Genomic DNA, 16,698 nt, shown 5'->3' with positions numbered 1-16,698 from the left:
GCCTGAGCATAAGGGATTTAACTCCTCCTGAAGTTCGTGGGTTTTCCCTTGAGCACCCTCAGAGCTGAAGCAGCCCTGCCTCCCTCCCAGGGAACAGCACAGCAAATCCACCACAAATTGCAAGAGACACCAGAACAAAGCAGGAATTAATGGGGTTGACATCAGCTGGAAATAAATCATTTTTTTAAAGACAGTCACATGTATCACATACCTGACCATTCCAGAGCTACAGGAATTAGAAATTCCACTCTGATCCTGTCGTGGATGGAGGAGAGGAGAGGAGAGGAGAGGAGAGGAGAGGAGAGGAGAGGAGAGGAGAGGAGAGGAGAGGAGAGGAGAGGAGAGGAGAGGAGAGGAGAGGAGAGGAGAGGAGAGGAGAGGAGAGGAGAGGAGAGGAGAGGAGAGGAGAGGAGAGGAGAGGAGAGGAGTGGAGTTTGGGAAGGAGCACACTGAGCAGGAGGGAGCTGATCATGTTTAAACTGCTGTCCAGGCAGGAGAGCAGAGCAGAGCTGTGCCCACCTGCTGAGAGCCTGCTCTGGCTGCGGATTCCATCAATAGAACATTGATTCCAGCCATTACCTGTGCTCTGGCCACAGAGCCCAGCCCGGTGTGGGAACAGGGCAGGGAGAGCTGCAGGACAGCTGCACTCGGAGCCAGGAAATCCCCAAACTGCCCCCCAGGGTCCAGAGGGCACGGACAGCTCTTGCTGAGGGTCTGGGCTCTGCCCTGCCCAGCCTGGGCTCTGTGCCCTGCCCAGCCCTGCCCAGCCCGGGCTCTATGCCCAGCCTGGGCTCTGCCCTGCCCAGCCTGAGCTCTGTGCCCTGCCCTGCCCAGCCCTGCCCTGCCCTGGCTCTGTGCCCTGCCCTGCCCTGCCCTGCCCTGCCCGGGCTCTGCTCCCCCAGCCCCCAGGCACACCCTCCTCACCGGCAGGGGCACAGCCGTGCCCAGGTCAGGGTTTGCAGAGCTGTGCTTCTCTCCTGTCTGCTAAGGCAAGAGTCCTTTCCCAAGCAGGGGCTGGGTCAGGGTTAGACCAGCAGCCTGATCTGGGGAATGGAAGAATTAGAGCTTTAAACAAACAAACAAACAAACAAACAAGAAGCTAGAGGACAGGGTAGGATCAGGTGTCAGTGTTTGGACAGTGTTGGTGCCCCTGGCAGCTCCGGGGCTCTGCAGGCACATCACAGGTTATCCAGTGACAGCACTCAGCCTCCTCAGCCCCGCAGGGGCTCAGGGGCTGCTCAGAGCCCAGGCAGGACCCAGAGCCTGCAGCTCCCTCCTGCCTCGGCAGAGGAGCCACTCCGGGCAGGGACCGCAGCAGGGAAAGGCTCAGGCTCCTCCTCAGCAGCAGCTCCTCCTAAAAAAGCCAGCCGAGGAAATGTGATCCCTTTAAACAAGACAAACCACAGCAAAGCATTAAGGTTTTACAACTCGCCTGAATTACCTTTCTTACAATCCCAGGAATTACATTCTGGCACATGGCAAGTCTCCAGTCAGTAATCCCCAAATGCAAACCTGAGGAGAGAAGAGAATCAGAAGGGAAGAGTCACAGCAGCATGAATTACCATTTTTAAAATAAAAACAAAGAATTGGAAGATTTACAGCACAGCAAATGTACAAGCAGAAACGCTGACAAATTGCAGAGCACTTGGGGAAGGTTCCTTTTTCCAAGCATGACCCAGGGCTGCTGCTGCTTTGGCAGAGCCTCAGGAGGGCCCCTGTGCCCAGCCCTGCAGCCAGGCCCTGGCACAGCTCAGGGCACACACACTGGCCGGTGCCAGGCTGTGTGGGACCCTCCCACAGCCCAGCTGAGCTGGGTTTAACCCTGCCCCCAGCCCAGCTGCTGCCAGGCTCCTCCTCACACAGGATTTCCAGAGCATCCTGCCCCACCACACACCCTCCTCCTATTGAGTTGGACTCGGTGACAAGGACAAAACTATCTATTAGGAAACAAATTACAGTTATTTAGTACTTCTGAAAAACGGCTGGCTTTTAGAATCACTTTGCCTTTTAATATTTAATGACCCAGATCAAGAACAGAGCGCTCCCGGAGGAGCAGCCAGCTGGCAGGCAGCCCAGGGGAGAGGATTCTCTGGGATCTCACTGCACCTCCCCAGCAGCTGCCTTTGCTGAGGTCTGGGAACAAAGCTCTGCTGGGTCTGGCTGCTGAGCTGCAGCAAACACGGGCTGGGGTCCCAGGGAGCAGGGGGATGCTCTGCAGGGAGGGCAGCGCTGCTGTGGGACCCCTCCTGCTCAGACACAGCCAGCCTGCCACAAAAACCACCCTGGGCCAAAGGGCAGCCCTGAGTGCACCACAAAGAGCACAGGGCTAGAACTCTGGGGGTTAAAGCACTGGGGACCAGAAACATAATGTCTGAGACACATAAAATATAATTCTGTCTGAGCCCAAGGAGTATTTGATGGCTGGGTTGATTGTGGCTCCTGCAGGAGGAACCTGGGCTGTTCCCCCCAGTCCAAGGCTCTTGTTTCCCACGTGGTTCCACAGCTGCCACACATCTGGGGTGAGCAGGCTGTGCAGGGCACACACAGCACTGAGCATGAGACTGATGGAGGTCACAGACTGGGCAGAGGCACAGGAGGGACCTGACTCCCTGTGGCAAAGGCAATCAGCATTCACCTGCAGGACAAACTCTCCTGTAAAGCACCAGATAATTCAGTGATCTCAAATAACACCAGAACCTTACTGTGACTTCCATACTAATGCAAGCACCAGGCTGAGGAAATACTGCCATCAGCCTGGCAGGAGAGGAAACAGGAGCTTCAGGAAAGGCAGGGAAATTGCATTTAAAGGCTCACACAGCTCCATAGTGCAATCACAGCTGCTCCAGAACTCTGACATAACAAAATTCTGATGTAAAAGGAATCTTGTGTTCTGAGCTAAAAAGGTTCACAACTCCAGAACAAAATGCTCAATAAACCCAGCTCTACTGTTTTCTCTTGCTGCAGAACACAAGTTGACTTTAAAAGCACAAGGTTTTGTTCTGTGCCAGAATTGGAGGCTCTGAAATGGCAGCAGTGGGAGCTGCAGCCAGGCCCAGCTGGGGAACAAAGAGCCTTGGCAGGAGCCTTGCCCTGAACAGCAGGGGCAGGCAGGCAGCGATTACACAGCTGGAATTCCTGCCCCTGACTGGGAGAAAGAACTTCAGGGGTCCACGAGAGATGGGAGACTGGGAGAGGGCAAGAGCCCCAGCCCTCGGTGCTATGGTGTCCCTGTGTCCCTGTGTCCCCACTGTCCCTCTGTCCCCATTGTCCCCCTGTCCCTTTGCTCTCCTGTCCCTCTGTCTCTCTGTCCCCTCTGTCCCTCTGTCCCTCTGTCCCCCTGTCCCCCTGTCCTGCTGTCCCTCTGTCTCTCTGTCCTCACTTTCGCCACTGTCCCTCTTTCTGTCCCTCTGTCCCCTCTGTCCCTCTGTTCCCCCTGTCCTGCTGTCCCTCTGTCTCTCTGTCCTCACTTTCGCCACTGTCCCTCTTTCTGTCCCTCTGTCCCTTTGTCCCCCTGTCCTGCTGTCCCTCTGTCCCCTCTCTGTTCCCGGCACCTCCCGGGCAGCAGCGCCACCGTGTGGCCGCCCCGCAGCGCCGCACGGGGACCCGGGACGGACGGACAGACAGACAGACAGACAGACAGATAGACAGCCCCAGAGAGACAGAGACACCCGGGACAGACAGACAGACAGCCCGGGAGAGACAGACAGACACACAGACACACAGACAGACAGCCCCGGAGAGACAGAGACAGCCCGGGACAGACAGAGACAGCCCGATTCAGGTACCCGCTGTTCAGTTATCCCCGTTCAGGTATCCCCTATTCACGTGCCCCTATTCAGGTACCCCTGTACATGTACCCCCTATTCAGGTACCCCTGTACATGTACCCCCCATTCCATCACCCCCATTCAGGTTCCCCCGGGCCGGACTCTCTCCCTCACCCCCCGCCCGCAGCCGCATCCCCGCACACCGCCCATCCCTCGGGATGCCAAAGCCCGGGACAGACGGACAGGACACACGGACAGGACACGGGGACAGGACACACGGACAGGACACACGGACAGGGCACGGGAACAGGACACGGGGACAGGACACACGGTAAGGACCCGGGGACAGGACACGGGGACAGGACACCGGGACAGGGCACCGGGACAGGAACAGGACACGAGGACAGGACACACGGACAGGACACGGGGACAGGACACCGGGACAGGAACAGGACACCGGGACAGGACACGGGGACAGGACACGGGGACAGGACACGGGGACAGGGCACGGGGACAGGACACACGGACAGGACACACGGACAGGATCCTGTCCTGACCCTTTAGGATCTCCTGAAGTCATTCATTAGCTCCTGTAATACATTTCTTTCCTGAGTGGTTTCCTTATTTCAAGGACTTCTCCCTCCCTCTCCTGGAGTGGACCTAAGGCAACCACAGACTTTGTCTGTAACTCACCCACAGCTCCGAATTACTTTCCCCACCCCGTTTTTGGCTCTGAGTGTTTCCAGAAACCCTCAGCATCTCAGCATGGGGGTCCCAGTGCTCGGGGCCATCCCTCACTTTGCTCCAGCCAGAACCAGCCATTCCCCTCCTGCAGAAACCCAGCAAATAAAACCACACAAGAATCCCTGTGCTCATCAAATCATCGATGGTTTCCTGTTTTCCACTAACAGAACAAGCAGGAGTGGTTGCACTGCTCATTATTCCGAATCTGGGAATTCTGGCCCACCTACCTTTGCTGGCTGGAGGTGCCATGGTCTCCAGAAGCAGCAGGAGCCAGGAGCTGTTGGAGGGGAATCACTGGGGCTGCAGAGTTCTGCAGCAGGGACATCACTGCAGCTCACACACAACACTTTGGGTGAAATCAAAAGATTTCAAAGCAATCAAGGGCTGGGCTTACATGCAAATCTAAATGTAGCCCACATAAATCAGAACGACAGCCTCAAAGACTTGCAAAAATACTGATGTTTAAATTCATAAATATTCCAATTCTTTCCTTTTTAACTGCAGGGAAATGAGGCAGTGATATTGCAAATTCAGCTAAAGCTTTCCAGATTCCTCCACTTGTTTTCTGCTTTGGAAGGGTGGTGGCTGTGAATAAATGTAAATTAAAAACCCACTGCACAGATTAGTCAGTGTGATAAAGACTGATGAGTGCAGAAGCCTCTCATGTACAGATGTGCATATTTCAAATACAGATCAATTCATCACACTTGAAGGAAATGTTTTGTTCCCAGGTCATGGACTCACTTTAAAGCGACCCCTGCAATCAATTAAAGGCCACCCAAAAAACCCAAACCCCCCAATGGCTCTTCCCACTGTCCAAGGGACCATCCATGGACCACAGCTTGGAGCTGATGCACGAACCCCCCAGCTGAGGCCACACGTGGATTTCTGTGGATTTCTGTGGATTTCTGTGGATTTCAGGAGATGCCTTGGCACCAGCACACCCTGAAGAGCCCCAGAGCTTTGGCTCTGGTCTCTGGGAGCTTGTCTGGTCACACCTTCCCACCCTGCTCTGCAGCAGAGCAACATTCCAGGGCTCCACCTGCAGAGTCACAGCAGAGCCAGGGCAGGAGCCCCAAGTCAGCTTTAATTTAACCAAGGCATTTATTAGGAGCTCTGGGAATCACCTCTGCATTGCTGCTGTGTCCTGGGTCCCAGCCATGCAGCACACTCGGGATTATTTATTATTATTTGGACTATTTAACCTCCCACTTTGCTCTCCTGGCTGTCACTGCTCAGCTCCAGGGTCCCCTCCTGCTCCCCACGGACATGCAACAATTCCATTTCCCTTCACAGCAAAGAGCACTGACTGCTCTCCCTTCCCCTTGAGCTGCCAGGCACGCACAGCCAGCACAGCTTCCCCAAGTCTGCTCCAGGCTCTCCCCTCCATCCAGAGCACATCCACGGCTCACCATGGTGTGGCAGCCAACCCCAGTTATTGAGAGAGGCTGCCCAGCCTGCCAGAGACAGCTCTGCACCAGGGCAGGGAAGGAAGGGCTGCTCTCTTGCTCTTGGGTTTGTTTTTCCTTTAGAGAAACCTTTAAATGCCTTTTGTGTGCTCCTGTTCTAAGGCAAGCCAAGAGCAGCTGTAGAAAGTTAACAAAAAACACCAGAAACAGACTCCAGGGTAAGCACCTTTGCCTGTGTTTACTGTTCAAAGTCCCAGCAGTTGGGAGGTTTGGGTTTTGCCTTTGTGAAAGAAAATGCCACACAGGACAGTTTGGGTTTAGTACAGGGCTCCCCACCACCCCAGGGTCTGCTTCTGTTATTGAGCCATTAAAACAAAACAGGTGATCGATGAAACCAAAACCATTCCACCAGCTTTGGGGATTCCCGTATTTGATCCAGAAACGCTCCAGCTGACCCCACTGGGATCACCTGCAGCAGCCTGGTGAGCTCAGCAAATCCAGTGCGATCTTCCCAACTTTCAGCAAACCAGAAAAACTCGTTATTGTTTGGCAGAAGTTCAGCACGTCTTCCTCTCCTACCCTGGCCCGTGGAGTGACCCAGTTCACAGAGAGCTGCCGGCTCTCGGCAGGAGGCACCAGCAGGAGGCAGCCCCAGCCCGGGGCACTGAGCCCTGGCACTGCCCACCGCCCACCGCCCACCGCAGTGCCCGCCCTGCCCCGGGCACGGCCACAGCCCTTTGTGCCGTGAGCTGCTGCCAGAGCCAGGCTGGGGCTCTGCTCCTGCCCTCCGCCCTGTGCCAGCAGCCCAGGGAGGGAGGGAGGGATCAGGGATGGAGGGAGGGATGCAGGGAGGGAGGGATGGAGGGATCAGGGAGGGAGGCAGGGAGGGAGGGAGGGAGGGATGCAGGGAGGGAGGGAGGGAGGGAGGGAGGGGAGGGAGGGATCAGGGAGGGAGGGAGGGAGGGAGGGAGGGATGGAGGGAGGGATGGATGGAAGCAGGGATGGATGGAGGGATAAAGGGATAGAGGGATCAGGGATGGAGGGATCAGGGAGGGATGGAGGGATGCAGGGAGGGAGGGATGCAGGGAGGGAGGGATGCAGGGAGGGAGGGAGGGAGGGAGGGAGGGAGGGAGGGAGGGAGGGAGGGAGGGAGGGATGGATGGAAGCAGGGATGGATGGAGGGATAAAGGGATAGAGGGATCAGGGATGGAGGGATCAGGGAGGGATGGAGGGATGCAGGGAGGGAGGGATGGAAGGATGCAGGGAGGGAGGGAGGGAGGGAGGGATGCAGGGAGGGATGGATGGAAGCAGGGATGGATGGAGGGATAGAGGGATCAGGGATGGAGGGATGCAGGGATGCAGGGATGGATGAAGGGATGGAGGGATGGAGAGATCAGGGATGCAGGGATGCAGGGATGGATGCAGGGATGCAGGGATGGGGGCTCTGGGTGCAGTAGAAATGAAACCAGCAGCACGTGACAAGGAGCCCGTTGCCTCCACAGTCAGCTCACAGGATGCTGCACAAAACTCAAACTGCTGCCAAGTGAAATAAGAGCATTTATTGGGTAAATCAAGCCAGTGTATCACCAAAAATGAAAGAAGGGCGTTGGAAGCTGGGGAAGCAAATCCCTGCTGGGCTTGGTGTGCAGTCTGCAGGGCACTGGAGCTGTGGGGGAGCCCTGAGCCAGGGCAGAGCCCAGCCCTGTGACATTGCACGTGGTGGGAGCAGCTGACACAGCCACGAGTGACAGTGCTTGAGAAACACTGCATTGCCAAAGAACAATAATATTGATTTTATAAGGCATATTTGAATCTGGTTCTATTGTAAACACTATCAGGCAATTTTGCCTGGTTACATTTTCTTATCTTAAGGCAGCAAACTCTCCAACAAGCCCAACAAACTGAGATCAAACAGGTATTTGAGGGAAGGGATCTGCCTGACAGCAATTCCTGATTTGGGAAGTCTCACCTGCCCTCAGTGACACCCCAGGGAAAACATTTTTCACATTGTGGATTCTGATCTGATGAATGAAACCAATCAAGCATCTCCTGCAGATTGATGCACTTTTAAGAAAAGAAACCCTCAGTACCCACAGCACAATTCCAGCACAAGACACGGGGTGTAGGAGCTAGAACAGGATTATTTCCAACAATTTCAGTGTTGCACGGAAACTCTGTAACCTACCACAGGAGATGAGAATCTTGGCCATGAATTCTCGTGCCTGGGCTTGCAGCCTCGTGTGCAGCACACGTGAGCAGCCTCCAGCTCATCGGGGACTCAGAGGGAATTTGGGAGTTAAGGCTGCACTGACACCACTCCTGAGTGCAAAAAGTAAATTAATGCTTTGGAGAAAAAAATGCCATTTCCCCTGTTTGCCTCAGGCTCCCAGCCCCTGTGCTCTGAGCACCAGTGCAGCCTGCAAAGGATCCCCATCGTTGCTTCATCCCACTAATTAGAGTTTACTGCTGCAGATTACAACAGGGGATTAGGCAAGAGCCGTGCTGCTCACCCAGCCTGGGCCTGGGAAGTGCTGAGCAGCACTCAGGGGAGCTTTAATTCAGCCCTTCCTTGTAGGGAGGCTAAAATGCAATAACTTCTATTTAGGATAATGAATCCACGTACCCAGGTTTGGGAAGGGTTTTCAATTCCCCCATAAATCAGACCCAAAGGAATCCCTGTGTCCCTGAAGGAGGTGTGAGAGCAGCAAAACCTCAGGCAGTGCTTCTGACCCTGCACAGAGAGAGCAGCAATGGCAGTGCCATTTTCAGTGTGCAGCCAGTTCAACCTGGGGGGCACTGCTGGGACAAACAGAGCCCTGAGCTGGGCTGGAATGCACTGGTACCAGTACCCTGTGCAGCTGGGCTGGTGCAGACTGGCACTGGTACCACCTGCACCAACTGCACACCTGCACTGGTACAGACTGGCACCAGTACCCACTGCACACCTGCACTGGTACCACCTGCACCAACTGCACACCTGCACTGGTACAGACTGGCACCAGTACCCCTGCCCTGGTACCCAGTGCACACCTGGCTCTGAAGGAGCAGCCCAGGTCAGACCTGGCTGTGCCTTTCCCCTCTGTTAAACACTTGCCACTGCCACGGGATGTGGGAAGGACGGACACCCCCAGTGTGCCCAGGAACACCAAACACCCCCAGTGACACCAGGGAAGGATGCACAGCCCCAGATTTGTCCCAGGGAAGGATGGACACACCCAGTGTCTCCCAGGGAAGGTTGAACCCCCAAGGTGTCCCCAGAGGGGGGACGAACACCTGCAGAAATCCCTGGGAAGGATGAACACCCCCAGCGTGCCCAGGAACACCAAATCCCCCAGGTGTCCCAGCTGCAGCTCAGGCTGTGCACAGCCAGCAGTGCTGGAGCTCACACAGCTGGAGCTCACACAGCTGGCACAGCTGGAGCCCACACAGCTGGCTCTCAGTCCTTGCACAGCTGGCACAGCTGGAGCTCACACAGCTGGCACAGCTGGAGCTCAGGCCATGCACAGCTGGCACAGCTGGAGCTGGCACAGCTGGCACAGCTCACACAGCTGGAGCTCTCACAGCTGGCACAGCTGGAGCTGGCACAGCTGGCACAGCTCACACAGCTGGAGCTCTCACAGCTGGCACAGCTGGAGCTGGCACAGCTGTCTGTCAGGCCGCGCACAGCCGGCAGCGCTGCCGCCCGCTCTGGTCGCACGCCGGGCAGCACTGGAGCTCACACAGCTGGAGCTCACACAGCTGGAGCTCACACAGCTGGCACAGCTGGAGCTCAGGCCATGCACAGCTGGAGCTGGCACAGCTGGCACAGCTGGAGCTCAGGCCATGCACAGCTGGAGCTCTCACAGCTGGCACAGCTGGAGCTGGCACAGCTGGCACAGCTGTCTGTCAGGCCGCGCACAGCCGGCAGCGCTGCCGCCCGCTCTGGTCGCACGACAGGCAGTGCTGGAGCTCACACAGCTGGAGCTCACACAGCTGGCACAGCTGGAGCTCAGGCCATGCACAGCTGGCACAGCTGGAGCTGGCACAGCTGGCACAGCTCACACAGCTGGAGCTCTCACAGCTGGCACAACTGGAGCTGGCACAGCTGTCTGTCAGGCCGCGCACAGCCGGCAGCGCTGCCGCCCGCTCTGGTCGCACGCCGGGCAGCGCAGGGCTCGGTAGGACTCCCGGAACCTGTTGGCCAGCATGGAGAATTTGCTTCCATGGCACAGCGAGCACGGAGCACAGCCCGAGCCCCGGCACTGCCAGCAGCCCTCGGCAGCACTGGCCTCCTGCAGCAGGAAAAATCGGTTAGAGGGTGGGAAACTCCAAAGTTCTGCAGAGAGGGAATCCCTGCCCCTGGCCTCTGCCACCACGGTGCTCCTGACACACCGCTCTGCCTGTGGCAACCAGCTCTCCACAGCAAGGACCTCGACCAAAAGGCTCCCACGTCCTTGGGGACAATTTGTGGCTACTGCTAGAAAATGAGAAGTTAATGTGACTGGAATTATAACGCACAATACTCCAAACTCCTTCTCTTCTGCACAGCTCCACCCATTATCCTGTGATTCCTTACCACACCATTCCCACCCTGCAGCCTCAGGTTTGAGGCACACTTCACTTCTCCAGGGATTGCCCATCAGCCTCTCTCCCCAAATCCCTCCTCACCACCATGCACACCTCTGAGCTGTGCTCTGTGCCTCTCCCAGATCCCACCCTGAAATTCCGGGGAGCAGAAGGGCTGAGCTGACCCAACACAGACTCAGTTCCACGAAACTCCATCAGCTCCACAAGACAAGGTCAGGTTTTGTGGGATGGGATCATGGTCAGGCTAATTGGGATTCTGACCCACAGAGACTCCCCCGTGAGAAAGCACAGGTGAGGCACGACCTTATTTCAGCTGATACTAAAGCTTTAGCCTGAAGCAGTCTCAGCCACAGAGCAGCTGTGTTTAGCTTGTCAGGCTGGAGAAACTCTGGCCTGCTCTAACCCCACTGGGAGGGGCGAGAGGGGCTGGAGCTCAGCCAGGCTCTGGAAATGTCCAGGGGCAGGAACAGGGGGAGGCAGCAGCACTGCTGTCCCCAGAGTGTGGCTTCAGCACGGGGCTGCTCCTTTTCTCCCGAGGGAGGGGGAACAGAGTGATGCTTTTCACCCAAACTCAGTCAGGAGGCAGCTACAGAGATGGATGGGTTTGGGTGCTCTGAGCAGGGCTGAGGGGAAAAGCACTCCCCATTTTCTCTTACCTGCATGTGCTGGTTGCAAGTGACCTTGTTCTCCACATCTGTCACGTGTCCAGCATTGAGCTGCTCTTTCTTGTCCCGGTACAGGAGTGTCCAGTCATTCTCCCCCTCAGTCTGGAGGATTCTTCTCATGAGCTCCTTCTGGTCCATGGGGGCACGGATGATTTTCAGGTTATTGGTGTAGATGATGATCTTGCCAAAATCTACAACGGGGGAAGTCTGAAGAAGGAAGTTACCAGTGTCTCACCAGTTTAAATTGACTCTGCAAACACTGATGGTCCCTGCACCAGCCAGCTCCCCTGGCCACCCCAGGGCATCCAGCAAACTGGTGGAGACAGAGCCCTAATGGGTGAATTTGTATTTTTTTAAGCAATTTTAAAGCTAAGCTTGGTCAAACATTTCCCTGAGAGCAGCACTTTGCTGACCTGGCCCCTTCTCCCTGGTGTCATATGGAGTTACTGGGGCCTATTGAATTACACTCCTCACATTTCACTCCAAGTGCCTGTGTCCCTGCAAAAGGAGATGCTCCCCAAAAATGCCCTGAGTCAGTCACATCAGCTGCCAAGAGGAGCCTGGTGCTGCCCTGGCACTGGGGCACTGCTCCACGAGGGGCAGGCAGTGGGCAGAGGTGAGAGCCTGGTGTGTCCTGCCCACCTGCACAGGTGAGAGCCTGGGGGGTGTCACAGACTCGGTGTCTCCAGGCCCCAGAGCGTGCTGGGGCTGGGCACGGTGGTTACTCCAGTGTCTGTGCTGGGGAGGGAGAGGAGCGTTAGCCAGGAATGCAAAACAAATTAACGGGCTGGATAAGATCACAGCAGTGCCCTGGCTTGGGCAGGGCAGATTCCTCTGGTCTGATGTTTGCAGGAGCTCCATGGCCAGTGTGTCAGCAGGTCAGATATCAGCCAGCTGGGTTTCCCACACACTCTGATGAGCACAGGGATTAACAGACTTTCAGTGTGCTCAAATCAAGGCCATGAGAAGTATTTACACATACTGTGCATGGACTGCCTCTCTATTAGTGTTAAAGAAACACTTCTCTATCAGCAACATTAATTATATGTTAAGAAAATAGCCAGTGAAACTAAGCTGAGATTGTCAAAGTAGCCCAAGAGGAATTCTGGCTGCCAGAGGTGCAGACACCTGGTACCCTGATGGCAGCACTGGCTTCCTGCCAGCCGGGGTCACACAGCTTCAATATTCTAAATATATCTAATTAACTTAACTCCTCCTTACATTTGACTGCTCTAGATGCAGTAGGATTCCCATGTACAGATATCAGAATGTATGGAAATGTTCTCTTTTACTCTACCCAATGGACAGATGCAGACCAGCATGGGGAGAAGCCAGAGCACAGCTGGAGCACAGCTGGAGCACAGCTGGCAGGTGCTGCTCCCTGCTGCCTGCACTGCTGCAGGCCCTGAGGATCCTGCCACGTGTGATTCCATACATCCAATATGGAATTCCTGGAATAATGGCTGGAGATTCACAACCACCCTTTTCAAGTCCTGGCCTAACAAACTGGCAAAACTAAAACTGACAGAACAGTTTTACCTGGATGAGGCTGCAGTGTCACACCCCTGTCCCCACACTGCTCTGAGCAGATTTTAGCCCAAAGCTGGTCCCCAGATGGGCACAGTGCACTCACCCTGCAGTGTGACACTGCTGTCCCCACTGTCCCCAGCAGGATTTAGCCCCAGACAGACAGTGCCCAGCACTCACCCCGCAGTGTCACACCCCTGTCCCCGTGTCCCCAGCAGGATTTAGCCCCAGACAGACAGTGCCCAGCACTCCCCCCGCAGTGCCACACCCCTGTCCCCGTGTCCCCAGCAGGATTTACCCCAGAGCTGGTCCCCGTGCCCAGCACTCACCCCGCAGTGTCACACCCCTGTCCCCGTGTCCCCAGCAGGATTTACCCCAGAGCTGGTCCCCGTGCCCAGCACTCACCCCGCAGTGTCACCCCTGTCCCCGTGTCCCCAGCAGGATTTACCCCAGAGCTGGTCCCCGTGCCCAGCACTCACCCCGCAGTGTCACACCCCTGTCCCCATGTCCCCAGCAGGATTTACCCCAGAGCTGGTCCCCGTGCCCAGCACTCCCCCCGCACTGTCACACCCCTGTCCCCATGTCCCCAGCAGGATTTACCCCAGAGCTGGTCCCCGTGCCCAGCACTCACCCCGCAGTGTCACACCCCTGTCCCCATGTCCCCAGCAGGATTTACCCCAGAGCTGGTCCCCGTGCCCAGCACTCCCCCCGCAGTGTCACCCCTGTCCCCGTGTCCCCAGCAGGATTTACCCCAGAGCTGGTCCCCGTGCCCAGCACTCACCCCGCAGTGTCACACCCCTGTCCCCGTGTCCCCAGCAGGATTTACCCCAGAGCTGGTCCCCGTGCCCAGCACTCACCCCGCAGTGTCACACCCCTGTCCCCGTGTCCCCAGCAGGATTTACCCCAGACAGACAGTGCCCAGCACTCCCCCCGCAGTGTCACCCCTGTCCCCGTGTCCCCAGCAGGATTTACCCCAGAGCTGGTCCCCGTGCCCAGCACTCACCCCGCAGTGTCACACCCCTGTCCCCGTGTCCCCAGCAGGATTTACCCCAGAGCTGTCCCCGTGCCCAGCACTCACCCCGCAGTGTCACACCCCTGTCCCCGTGTCCCCAGCAGGATTTAGCCCCTGACAGACAGTGCCCAGCACTCCCCCCGCAGTGCCACACCCCTGTCCCCGTGTCCCCAGCAGGATTTACCCCAGAGCTGGTCCCCGTGCCCAGCACTCACCCCGCAGCGCCCGGCCCCGGGCTGGCACTCCCGGCCCCGGGGCTCGCCGCCCCCCAGCCCGTGGCTCGCTCCCTCTCGCAGGATGCTGATCCTGGGCGCGGTCAGCGCCGTGGGCCAGCAGCAGCGGCTCTGTGTCCCGCTCCCGGGCCGGCCCAGGGGCTCTGCCGGCTCGAAGCTGTGGCGCAGGAGGCGCCTGCAGTGCTCCCGGGCCGGGGGCTCCAGCAGCTGCCCGTCCTCGTACACCTGCTTCAGCAGGCGGCCGCTGCCGGCCGAGGAGACGCGGAACCGCACCTTGCGGGGCTTCTCCTGCATCCCCGGGGGCTCCTCCTGCATCCCCGGGGGCTTCTCCTGCATCCCCGGGGGCTTCTCCTGCATCCCCGGGGGCTTCTCCTGCATCCCCGGGGGCTTTTCCATCCTTCGGGGGTCCTGCATCCTCCAGGGCTCCTCCATCATCCCCCGGGGCTTCTCCTGCATCCTCCAGGGCTTCTCCATCCCCCAGGGCTCCTCCATCCCATCCCGGGCACCTCTGCAGCTCCTGGGACCAGCCCTGCAGCTTCCCCCCCACACCATGTATAATTCAGGGTTTCTAGTAGTTCCTCTCATCTTACAGCAAAACCGACACCGCTGGATTAAATATTGATAGAATTCACAAAGAGAAAATATCGCTGCTAGGGAAGCCAAAGGCAGGGTGGGGAGTGGGGCTGGACCCACAGGAAGAAAGGAGTTAACCTGGAAGGAGAGGATTAGAGGAAACTCTGCCCTTGTTTCTGAAACCATGGAAATGTTTCTGCCACGTGCTGTGGTAAGAGCTACCCCAAATACACCATCCCAGTAGCTTCTCATAATTTTCTGACAAGGTCAAAAGTTAAAAAGACAAATTCAGAGAAAAAGCAATCCAGCCTCACAAATTGCAGAAGTGAATAATTCCTCTCCCTTTCTCACACTGAAACCCTGAGAGCACAAAGCTCAGTTTCACTTTAATCTAATGTGTTCCTCTACAGGTTGTGAGATCTAATTAAGATATTCTGTCGTTAGTGCTCAATTCCTATTTGTAATTCTTGATGCCTTTTAGGGCCTTTTGGATCGTTCTGGGTGTGGTTTTCATTTTCAGGAGACAGTCATCACCTCATACAGCCCCAGCTGAGGGATTTAATTTCCCAACTCTCCCAAAGCTCCATCCCAGGAGAGCCCAGCATCACCCCAGAGCTGGCACCTCACTGCCCTGGCTCTGGCACAGAGACTTTGGTTCCTGTGCCCATCCCCAGCTGGCATCTCCAGCTCCTCTGACCTTTGGGGGGTAAAATAAAGAGTATGTGTGGTACAAAACACATCTACAGGTAACTGCTGAATGGGCTTTAATCATCTCCCAACACCTATTTGAATCATGCCCAACAGGAGTTAAAATCTTTTTTTTTTTTTTTTTTTTTTTTTTGAGTTCCAAGACTTTAGTAGATATCCACATGGCACATCAAGTGGGGCTCTGCCTTGGCAGGATGTAGGCAGAGAGTTTCATTTAACTTCTTTCAGCTCAGCCCCAGCACTGCTAAAGCTCAATGCTCTCAATAGGTTAATTCCTTATCTCTTTTAGAGGTTTGTTAATGAAATCCTGGGATGACAGTTTAGAAGCTGCCTGCCCATAACTCCACTGCTCACACCTTGCACAGCCAAGCAGTTTCTGACAGACCCTGCTCTGGGGGTCCCTTGTGCTGCTGGCAGCCCCACCACAAGGATAAAATATAAAATTGTTTCTAGTAGAGCAGAGCAGGCCTGGGCAGGCACACAGCCCTTGGCACCCCAGCACTGCCGGGCTGGTGCCAGCTCCATCCCACCCCACACCAGGGAACCTCCCTGTGTGTGAGCACCCTGATTTGTGGGAGTCTCACTGGGGAGTGCTGCTCTCACCTGGGCAGCCACAATCCAACCAAATCACACTGCCAGGTACCTCAGCTGGAGCTCGTTTTGTTTTGGGTAGAGGAACAACCAGCCAGGCAAGGAGGGTCAGAGCAGCAATGGGAGAGCAGAGCAGGAACAGCTCTGTGAGCACAGCAGTGGTGGCTGTGCGGTGACAGGGGTGACAGGAGTGACAGGAGTGCCCCAAAGCACAGCAGCAGCAGCACTGTGAGCCCAGCAGTGGTGGCTGTGCAGTGACAGGGGTGACAGGAGTGTCCCAGAGCAGAGCAGCACTGTGAGCCAGCCCAGCGCTGGTGGCTGTGCAGTGACAGGAGTGCCCCAGCCCAGCAGAGCAGCACTGTGAGCCAGCCCAGCCCAGCACTGGTGGCTGTGCAGTGACAGGAGTGCCCCAGCCCAGCAGAGCAGCACTGTGAGCCAGCCCAGCCCAGCGCTGGTGGCTGTGCAGTGACAGGAGTGTCCCAGAGCAGAGCAGAGCAGCACTGTGAGCCAGCCCAGCCCAGCACTGGTGGCTGTGCAGTGACAGGAGTGTCCCAGAGCAGAGCAGAGCAGCACTGTGAGCCAGCCCAGCCCAGCGCTGGTGGCTGTGCAGTGACAGGGGTGACAGGAGTGTCCCAGAGCAGAGCAGCACTGTGAGCCAGCCCAGCCCAGCACTGGTGGCTGTGCAGTGACAGGAGTGTCCCAGAGCAGAGCAGCACTGTGAGCCAGCCCAGCGCTGGTGGCTGTGCAGTGACAGGAGTGCCCCAGCCCAGCAGAGCAGCACTGTGAGCCAGCCCAGCCCAGCGCTGGTGGCTGTGCAGTGACAGGGGTGACAGGAGTGTCCCAGAGCAGAGCAGAGCAGCACTGTGAGCCAGCCCAGCCCAGCGCTGGTGGCTGTGCAGTGACA

At 56.8% G+C, this 16,698-nt stretch overlaps 1 protein-coding gene and 1 long non-coding RNA gene across 2 annotated transcripts; both read right to left on the bottom strand.

The window, feature by feature from the left end:
- Positions 1-1,277: 1,277 nt before the first annotated feature.
- Positions 1,278-1,731, bottom strand: LOC130258954 (uncharacterized). Its single transcript, XR_008841559.1, has 3 exons — positions 1,600-1,731; positions 1,442-1,512; positions 1,278-1,354 (listed from the first exon to the last, which is right to left on the bottom strand). It is a non-coding gene; the product is annotated as an uncharacterized LOC130258954 (long non-coding RNA).
- Positions 1,732-10,010: 8,279 nt separating this feature from the next.
- GRXCR2 (glutaredoxin and cysteine rich domain containing 2) lies at positions 10,011-14,357 on the bottom strand. Its single transcript, XM_056502679.1, has 3 exons — positions 13,905-14,357; positions 11,142-11,357; positions 10,011-10,190 (listed from the first exon to the last, which is right to left on the bottom strand). Exons 1-3 carry the CDS (start codon positions 14,355-14,357, stop codon positions 10,011-10,013), a joined length of 849 nt encoding a protein of 282 aa, XP_056358654.1.
- Between the last annotated feature and the right edge of the window lie 2,341 nt (positions 14,358-16,698).

Source organism: Oenanthe melanoleuca, chromosome 13 (genome assembly GCF_029582105.1).
Source record: "Oenanthe melanoleuca isolate GR-GAL-2019-014 chromosome 13, OMel1.0, whole genome shotgun sequence".
NCBI lineage: Eukaryota > Metazoa > Chordata > Aves > Passeriformes > Muscicapidae > Oenanthe > Oenanthe melanoleuca.
Note: the sequence above shows the minus strand (reverse complement) of the source record. Positions and strands in the feature narration are given on the sequence as shown.